The sequence below is a fragment of the Mus pahari genome, chromosome 14, assembly GCF_900095145.1.
Source record: "Mus pahari chromosome 14, PAHARI_EIJ_v1.1, whole genome shotgun sequence".
Taxonomy (NCBI): Eukaryota; Metazoa; Chordata; class Mammalia; order Rodentia; family Muridae; genus Mus; species Mus pahari.
Window position 1 is genome coordinate 72,160,813 of NC_034603.1, and position 10,358 is coordinate 72,171,170.

Here is a 10,358-nt window from a genome sequence, read left to right on the forward strand (position 1 = left end):
CTCACTCTGTAGACCAGGCTGGCCTCGAACTCAGAAATCCGCCTGCCTCTGCCTCCCGAGTGCTGGGATTAAAGGCGTGCGCCACCACTGCCCGGCTGAATTCTCCCTTCTTATTGTACAGTTTCTTCCTCGTAACTATTCAGTGTATTTTTTAACATTAGTTTTCACATGCTGTATAACCCACCCTAAAATGATGCTGATGCTGTTGATGCTGATGCTGTTGATGCTGATGCTGTTGATGCTGATGCTGACTGATGATGGTGATGGTGGTGGTGATGTTGATGATGATGATGTCTACATGTGCATCTGTGTGTGTGTGTGTGTGTGTGTGTGTGTGTGTGTGTGTGCAGGTACACGTGCGTTTGGCTATATTTGCAGGTGAATGTGTGAGGAGGCCCGGAGACATCAGTTTTCATTGTCATTTCTCAGGAGCCATCTACAATGTTTTTGTGAGACATAATCTTGGGGCTTGCTGTGTAGGCTAGGCCCATGACCAGCAAGCTCCAGGGAGCCTTCTCTCTCTCAACCTCCTCAGTGCTAAGATCGCACGTGGGTGCCACCACACCTGGCTTTCCTGAGGAGTCAAACTGAGATCCTCTCCATTGTGAGGCAAACGCTTTGTCAACTGAATTACCCCTCAGCATTGTCTTTATGATTAAGATTTATGATCTTATTTCATTTGTATGTATGTATGCATGTGTGTGTATGTGCGTTTGTTGCGTGTGCATGTGGAGGCCCATGGTTGATGTCAGGAATCTCCCTGGAGCACACTTCACCTTATTTTTCGAGGCTGCCTCACTCAGCTGAACCCAGAGCTCGCTGACAGGGCTTGCCTTGGTAGCCAGCTTTATCTGGGACCCTCTGCTCCTCCTTCCTCTGAGACTGGAGTTACAGAGGGCTGTTATGCCCAGGGGCATTACGAAGGTCCTGTGCTTCTCAACCGTTTCCCCACCCTTCCATGGCAAATGCTTAAGGATTCCATCTTTTCTCTACACCTTTCAGTAATTGTTTTAAACACTGGATATTCTCCTAACCCCACCCCCCATTACTTTTAGCTGTTTTTTTTTTTTTTTTTTTTTTAAAAGATTAGCTAAAATATAACATTTTCTTAGAGCATTTTCTAACATGGTTTCAGTTGATTCCTCTCTCCTCTTCCTTGAAGGACCAATCTGTGTTGAGCATACTGATGTCTTAGTTCTACTATATGCTCAGTATCTTGTTGCATGTATGAATAAGTAGAACGTGTTTATTTCTTAAGTGGAAATGATCGACTCTATGTATTTGTGCTGTACAATGGAGTATCTTGATATAGGTCTGTCTTGTGAAATAATTAAACCAAGATAACCCATTCCTTATCTCACATCCCTATACATTTATACATTTAAAATCCACTTCAGCAATATTCAAGTAAAATGTGTTATTATTCACGGCAGTCATTTGCTGTGCTGCGGATCTCCTGAACTCCAGCCCATGTGTGATTGAAACTTTCTTTCCTGTCAACACATACTTGTCCCCAGGCCTCGCTCCTGCACCCCACAGGCCCTCCCCCCCAACAGTCTACTCTGTTTCTCTTGTTCTTTGTTTTCTCTGCCCGGTTCTCTCCACCTTATCCACTGTCCATCAAGTTCATCTGTGATGCATCAAACGAGAAGCTATTCTTTTAAAGGCCAAATGATATTCCGTGGTACTTGTCTGTGTGGTTGTCCGTCTCTCTCATTCATTTAACACACACCTAACATTTCTTTAATATTCTGGCTATTTGAATAATAGTGCAAGGAACATGAGCATGCAGCTGTTGATCTGATACCCTGATTCATCCTTCTTTAGTATACACACAGAATTAGAGTTTCTGGAAACAGTAGTACTATTTTTATTACTATTTTAATTTTTGGATGAATCTCCATAATTTATTCTATAATGCTATATTAGACTCCCATACTTCATATATGAGTTACTTTTTTCACTATATTCTTGCCTACACTTACCCTCTCTCTCTCTGTACGTGTGTGTTTCTGTGTGTGTCTATGTGCATATTTGTGTCTGTGTGTGTCTCTGTGTGTGTATGTGTGTATATCTGTTTGTGTCTCTGCGTGTGTGTGTATTTGTGTGTGTATGCCTGTGTGTGTGCCTGTATACATATGTGCTTACATGTGTGTGTCTTCAGTCACTCTCCACCTTATACACTGAGGCAGGACCTCTCACTTGGACCCAGAACTGCCCATTTGCTAGTGGAGCTAGCTGCTTTTCTTAGGGCATCTGCTGTTCCACTTCCCACAAGCTCATCTTACAAGCCACGCCCACTGGTGTTTGCTTGGGGGTTAGGGTCCCCATTCCTGCAAGGCAAGCTCTTGATGTGCTGAGCCATTCCCCAGAACCCTCTTCTGTCTCTCTGATTAAAGTCCTTCTTCCAGTTAAGAGACAAACTGCCCTATGAAATATAACAAAAAATAAACGCATAGATAAGGCTAGAAGACAGAACAGGAGGTATGTTTATTGAAAATGCATTAAAATTCATACCAGTGTTCTCTTGGAGATAGCTATCAGGGACAGGCTCTGTTTATTCCAGATCATGTCTACTTTACATATATACATATTTATCCTCATATATAAAAAGCCAAGTAAGTAAATATAGTTGCAAATTCTTTTCTGAAGGAAGAGATTCCAGGTAGAGCTCTCTCAGGTAGTTTTAACCCTGTTGGATTTCAGCGTTAGAATATTTGCTTATTTCTCCTCTGTCATAGTTATTTAACGATGGACAATTGGCACCTGCCTGTCACTCACTTTGTCTTTTAGTGGTTAGCAGCACTAGCACTTTGCCGTTTCATAATTACGACCTTCTATTTTTTTTTAGAAAACGAGGACGTAAGTCTCAAACAAATTTTGGAGAATTTAGCCACACGTAAGACAGATCCTGTACTGGAAGGTGGGTCAGCTGACATCTGACTTAGAATATTTGTCCTTGTCGTAAGATAATACTTTTGAAGTAGCATTATGAAATATAGCCTGTCTACAAAATTATGTGTTTATATTTAAATTGGATGATTTGGGGAAGTGCTGGCCTGTGCATACCCTTGTCACTCTCATCATCACCAAGATGATAATAAGCACACCCTGCTCCCAAATTGTCGCCCAATCCCTTGATAATATCACATGCCTTCCCTATCCGCTTTCTACCGATTACCCCTGGGCAACCACCTAAAGGTTTGTGTTTATATTTAAATCCTTTTCCATGGTCCCCTTTATATAGCACAGTGTTTTTGAGGTCTATCAATGTCTGCCATGTTTCAGTGACTCATTCTTTATTACTGAGAACAATTGCATTTTATAGCGGTAACACTCTTTATCTATTTACTTGATAGCATGTATTATGATGTCTTCGGTTGAGGCTTTCACCTAAAAACTGCTGCAACCCTACACATATGGGTATATAGGCGTGCTTTTACTTCTGGCTAATTACCGGGAGATGGGTAACTGAGTCACCCATTATGAGGTCTGTTCAAGTTTATAAGAAATTGTTGAACCATTTTATAAAGTAGTTATATCCATTTGCATCGGCAGTGCCTATATGGTTTTGCTAACTGTGATGAAGTAATTTAATCATTCTTACAAGTGTGAATAATGTATCACTGTGGCTTCTTTTTGCCTATTCCTGGTGACTGATGATGTGCAGTATCTTTTCATTTTCTTACGTTCTTTTTGTATTTCTTCGGCTCATGTTTTTGCTCATTTTTAGTTTGGGTTATCTTTGTTATTTCTTTGTATATTGTGAATTGAAGTCCTTTATCAGATATATGCTTAGCAAATATCTTCTCCAAGTCTTTTGTTTGTTTCTATTTTCTTAAGTGTTTTTAGAGTCATGCATCTCCCCTTGAGAACCCATTGTTACTTAGCTTCTCTGGTTCTGTGTATTGCAGTGTTGTATCTTACTTTACAGCTGTGATCCATTTATAAGTGAGTACATGCTATGTTTGTTCTGGGTCTGGGTTACCTCACTCAGGATGATTTTTTTTTCTAGTTCCATCTGTTTGCCTGAAAATTTCATATTTTTAACAGCTAAGTAATATTCCATTTTGCACATCCACCATGTTTCCTTTTTTCCATTTGTTGGTTGAGAGACATCTAGGTTGTTTCTAGTTTCTGGCTAACAGAGACTGAACTGACAACCAGGGAGTCTGCATGGGACTGACCTAGTCCCTCTGCATGTATGCTATAGTTGTGTAGCTTGGTCCTCTTGTGGGAATCCTAACAGTGGGAGCAAAGACTGTCTCTCTTTTGCCTGCCTTTGGTACCATTTTTCTCTTATTGGGTTGCCTCTTCCAGCCTCAATACTATGGAAGGTGCCTAGATTCATTGCAACTTGGTATGCCATGTTTGGTTGATATTCATGGAAGACCTGCCCTTTTTTAAAGAGAAAGGGAGGAGGAGTGGATGGGAGCAGGGGCAGAGGGGCGACAGGGAAAGGCTGAGAGGAGAGAAGGGAAGGCAAATCCTAGTTGGGATGTTAAAAAAATTGCATCTTTAGTAGTTCATTAATCTTTTAATAAGTCTAGTTGATCTCTTTTTAAAAATGGATTGTACTTTTGATAACACATGTAAGAAATCTTTGCCTTGCCAAGTTCTTAAAGGTTTTCTTTCCCTCCTCACACCCCTCCTTCCTCTTTCCTCTACCCCTCTTCACTGTCTTCTTGCACAAGAGCCCAGGTGGCTTCAGACACTTAATGTTCTCGCCACAGCTTCTTATGGCCATGTGACCTTCATCCCTAGATGCTGAGTGTTTTCTAAATGTTTTATAGCTTTACATTTATAACATATGGTCCATTTTGAGTTCTTTTTTATTAAAAAAATTGGAATTTTTTATTGGCATGCCCAATTCGTATCATTAATTTGTTCATTTTGAAACTTAGTCTTACTCTTTTTCCAGGCTGGTCTCCAACTCTTGAGTTAAGTAGTCCTCTTTCTTAAGGCTTTATTTCCATTTTATACTGAGATAAAACAACTGGTTATCTCAGGATAAAGGAATTTATGACAATTTGATTAGTTTTAGAACCATGGAGATAGTGTTGTGATATTTTATTTGGCAAGCAACCTGAATTACTATTGTTCATCACATAGAACATGAAAACATTTTCAAAGAAAGAACACAAAGTGACTTCAAGAATTTCCATTTGCTTTCAGATATAGAAAATGCCCTTAATTCTGTCAAGTTGATGACCTCTGACAAAATTCAAGTCGCCAACTTAAAAGATGCTCTTAAAGACTTCAATATTCATTTAAACCCAGAAGAACTGCAGCTGGTAGAGGAAACAGTCAATGCCGACGGTAAGCATAACCACTGTCAGCAAGTTTGCCTTAACAGCTTAGCTCTACTGACACCAGTCGCCAAGCTTAGTAGAGTACACTTGTTTGTTTGAGCTTTTGAGACAGTCTTTCTTTATGTAGAATTGGAATTGTGTATCCCAGGCTATCTCCTGCTCCTTCAGCCTTTTGAACCCTGGGACAACAGATGCACAACACCCCTCTGGCTGATAGAACATCTTAAATGTGTTTAGTAAGCATTTTTAAAAAACTGCCCTTTAAGGTCTCATGTGTTGATTCCACTGGGTTACGGCATTTTTTTTTTTTTTTTTTTTTTTTTTTTTTTTTTTTTTGTGAACATCTGCTGAATATCAAGGAAGGGGAAGTAATCTGAGAACATCAGGGTGACTGGAGACTCTTAGAAAGAGAGTGAGAGAGGGGTTTCTACTCTGACTGAGATATTTGTGATGTGAGGTTGAGTGAGACTATTCTAAGCTTCCAGAGGAACGGTAAGTTAGAAAGTAACTTTCTGGGAGAGTGAAGGGGGCTGGGGTGTGAGGAGAGCCAGGGCTGTGGGAGCAGAGGAAATGTGAGCGAAATGCATTGTACATTAATAAATGCATGGCATGAGACTGCATGTTAGCTTGTGTGATAAATATATAGCAATGGCAAATAAAATTAAAAAACTAAGACACGATAAAGTAAAACTAAAAGGCATGGCAAAATATAACCAATACATAGGATGATTAAATGAGCTGTGGATATTGCTTCAGTAGTCATATCAACTGAGAGGCTGCAATGGCCTAACATCAGGGATACATTGTCACCTATGTGACTAGAACCACTTCATGTTTGCATAGTGTGATAGATCTGACCACCAGGGGTTATGTACTGTGTAACATATGTGAATAAATAAAAATATTTACACTACAAAACATTTAGTGAGATAAGATATGAAAAACAAAAAAGCAGTAACTAGAAATGGAACTCAATGGATAAACAGCTTGCTCTGCATGCAGAAGCCCTGAGCTTGATCCAGTACTGCATAAACCACATGTGGCCAGATGTCCCTGGAATCCCAGCATTCAGTGGATAGGGGTGAAGACATCAGGAATTGAAAGACTTTTTCAGCTATACAACATGAAGCTTGCTATATGAGGAAACGTATACAATAGGAACCAAATCTACACAGGGTTTGATTGTGTAATCAGAAGGGACTTGTTAGTAGAGATGATTTTGGAGTTGAATTTGAAATATGAGTGGGAATTAGACAAAATTCAGATATGCAGGAAAGGAGGCTCAAAGGAGTTAGGAAAGCCTATTCAGTGTGTGCAAAATGTAGAAGTTAAGGAGTTTTAGGGGACTTGAGGTAGTCCAGAATATCTGATATCTTTTCCTGTGTGAGATACAGGAGATATTTGTGGCCAAAGAGTAGAAACTGCAATGGCCACGAGCCCAGACTTGAAACAGAATCTTAGAAGTCAACCACACATAATACATGGTTACTAGATAACCAGGTAAAGATGATGGGTGAGGTGAGCGTAAGGCCGAGGACAGAGCAGTAGGCTGTACTCTCAGTGAAGCATCAGCGAGAAGCGCTGTTTATAAGAGCCTTAAGGGTTAACCAGAAAGATGGCAAAGAGATCAAGAGGAAGCTGTATTACAAGTAAAGCAAAGTCAGTTTAAAGCAAGAACATATTAAATTAGATAACATTAGAAAATACTCTTTAGCTTGGTGATGAGTTGTGTATAATATTAGAAGAACCTGCCCCTGCCTTCTCTGGAGCTCTGCCCACAGAACTGGCAAGGCTCTGAGATCAGCTGCAGCTGGTCTCATTCATCTCTGCCAATGGCCAACTGGCCATTGTTCCTGGGAGCTGGGATCATTTCCCCAGCCTCTCTCAGCTAGCTCTGCCAAGCCCTGAACAGTTAACTGCCCCAGCTGCCCCTTTCCTCCAGCCCACCTTAGCTCTGTGGATGGAAAACACTAGACAGTTCCATTATTTTAAAACTAGCCGATAACTCAATGGCTGGGCAAAGAATTTCCTGCCTTAATCTTATCAACTAGCTCCCTTCATCCTCCTTGGCCCCTGCTTGCTGTGGAGGCTACAGACTCCAGGTGCCCCAAGACCTACATGACTGTAGCATCCTCCTTGTTCCAAAGCCTGGGTCAAATTCTCTTTCTCTGCATCTCTTCTCTTCCCCCTGGGACCTGGAAGTCCCAGCTTCTCCCCTTCATCCAGCAATTGGTTTCTGCCTCCTTTATTGACACACTCGAGAATCAACACCTCCCTCTCCAATAAGTAAACTGGCAAACTTAGTAAGAACAGGTTTTGTGGTGGTTGATAAAAGCTAGCGACTGGTAGTCGGAGCTGCAAATGAATATATGAATGAAACTTTCTCTCCAGAAACTAGGCTGTTATAGGAAGGGAAGAGATAGAGCCAGCAGAGAATTCTGGGTAAAGGGAAGGGTTTGGAGGGAAGAAAACAGACGCATTGGTTTTGACACAAGTAGGGTGTGGATATAGATACACAGTAGATCCTATTCAGGGCAAAAGTCCGTGATGCAGAAAGCTATAACATGCTTTAAGGGGGGCAATAAGCAAGCTGATGTAGCATGTTGTGGCTATCCACTCTGTTTCTTGACTATTATTGAATCCTTGTACTGCTTTTCTCTATAGAAAACGGAGAAGTTTCCCAGAGGGCTGTTCTTTTAGCATTGAAGAGCAATAAGCGTTTACAGGATTTTAGAGGTAAGGATAATTGAGAAGTTTTGCACATTCAGAATTTAGGAAAAGAGCCATAATTGTGGAAACTTATGGTATATTTACATGCATATATAGCTAATATTTTATGATATTGAGTAAATGGAACATGGTAGTTTAAGGGCTCAGATGAAGGTGAACTTCTTATGTTCACATAAGTCTGGCGTTTAACATTACTTATTAATCTTCTTCCTTTTTTCCTTTCTTTCTTCCCCCTCCCTCCTCTTCTTCTTTCTTTCTTTCTTTCTTTCTTTCTTTCTTTCTTTCTTTCTTTCTTTCTTTCTTTCTTTCTTTCTTTCTTTCTTCCTTCCTTCCTTCCTTCCTTCCTTCCTTCCTTCCTTCCTTCCTTTCTTCTTTCTTAGAAATATTGGGGATTGACCCCAGAGCGTATACAGCTAGGCAAGTATATCTATATGTCCAGTCCTATTTATAAACTCTTATGTCTATTGTATGAAGATTTCCATGTGTGTTGTGTGTGTGTGTTTGTATATGTGTGTATTGATGTGAGGGGTGCATGTGGAGAACCAAAGGTCAATGCTGGGTGTTTTTCTCAATTTGTGCTTTTGGAGTCTTATCTAAAATTGCTTTGCCCATTTCAATGTTCTGAGGCATTTCCTGTTTTATGGTAGTTTATTATTCATTACTTAGTTTCAATCTTTAATGTATATTTTTCATTCATTCATTCTGAGTTGATTTTTTGAATATACCTAAAGATAGACTTCTAGCTTCATTCTTATGCATCACTTTTTTTGAGCAATATCCTTTCCTAACCACTCACCATGGAGACTGTTTTCTTAAGCATAACTTTAGCACCTCTGTTGAAGATAATTCATATTTTCTTGACTGGTCTTGTACAAACTACTTATAGTAAAACACATACATGAACAACTAACTATATAGGGCATAGCATATGCCCTGTATATTTCACATGGATGTTTTTACATTTGTTTCTCTTATCTGACACTAATACGCTTTGAGTTTATTAATGCATATTATTATTCATACCAATTATTACTATATTAATCACCTATTAAAGTATTTTGTTTTTAAATAGAAAGGAGATGTGGATGTGGGAGAAAATTCCCTTTTACATTAGCATTAGTTTCCAGTAATTAGCTAATGCTTAATTTCTTCTGAGTTTGTCTTACACTCGAGGTTCCAGTTTCATGTGTATTAAGTGAAGGTCAATATTGAACACATTTAGAGCAAGTGAGGACTGAATGCAAATGAAACTGGTCTATCATGTCTTCAATTGAAAAAAAAATGAAGCTGTCTATATTAACTTTTAAATTACATTAAGATTTGTTATTTAGAATTTAATTATATCTAAATTGAATTTTTTGATAGAGGTTAATGAACTTGCAAAGGCTCTAGACAAAATCACCAGTGAAAAAATCAGAGCCGATGAGCTGAAACATGTTTCCAAAGGCTTGGGATTTGGTGTTACAGATAAAGAATTACAGGATTTGGATGAAAAGGTTTCTATTGATGGTATGTATTTCCTTTTCAGAGTCTTGTATGTATATATGTATGTATGTATGTATGTATGTATATATGTATATATATGTATATATGTATGTATGTATTGTGTATGTATATATGTATGTATGTATGTATATGTGTATATTTGTATGTATGTATGTATGTATTTTTGTTTATTTTGGTTTCTCAAGACACGGTTTCTTTGTATACCCTTGGCTATCTTGGAGTTAGCTCTGTAGACAAAGATGGCTTGAATGCACAGAGATCTGCCTGCCTTTGCCTCTCAAGTGCTGAGGCATATGCCACCACCACCTGTCCAGAGTCATTTATTAAAATTCCACATAAAACCAACTGTATTTTGTCATAAATCCATGGAGTCGGGTGATCTGGATCAATCTCAGTGAGTTCAGCAGCAGCAGATTTTCCCCTTTGGCTGGATGAACTGTTTTTCCCCTGCCTTTTTCTTATACTGAGCCTTCCAGGGAACTATAACTGTCCCTTCTCTTCCCATCTCTTTACCTTTTGAGACTTAAATAACAGGTTTCCGCTGGTTAGAAGCTGTGAAGCTGGACCAACCCCCAACCCCATGGGTGTTTTTCTTAAATAAATCCAATTTGATTTCCTTCCCCAGAATTCTCAAAGAGTTAGGTTGGTGATTTTCAACTCCTGCCATTCAAAAGCTTACCCTACTGGGAGGGCCTATAGTGCTGTTTTCTCCCTAGGTTCCAAGTATATGACTGATAAAAACCAAGAGACTGTACATGTCCTTTGTCTGATATATATAATATATATATATATATATATATATATATATAT

General features: G+C 39.3%; 1 protein-coding gene across 1 annotated transcript in view; it reads left to right on the top strand.

The window, feature by feature from the left end:
• The window catches only part of Efcab13 (EF-hand calcium binding domain 13), a 136,909-nt gene that overhangs the window by 66,348 nt on the left and 60,203 nt on the right, over positions 1–10,358 (top strand). Inside the window, exons 26-29 of the mRNA XM_029546146.1 lie at positions 2,852–2,923; positions 5,176–5,319; positions 7,977–8,048; positions 9,408–9,551. Of these exons, the coding sequence (XP_029402006.1) occupies positions 2,852–2,923; positions 5,176–5,319; positions 7,977–8,048; positions 9,408–9,551 (432 nt within the window). The remainder of the gene's footprint in view (positions 1–2,851; positions 2,924–5,175; positions 5,320–7,976; positions 8,049–9,407; positions 9,552–10,358) is intronic.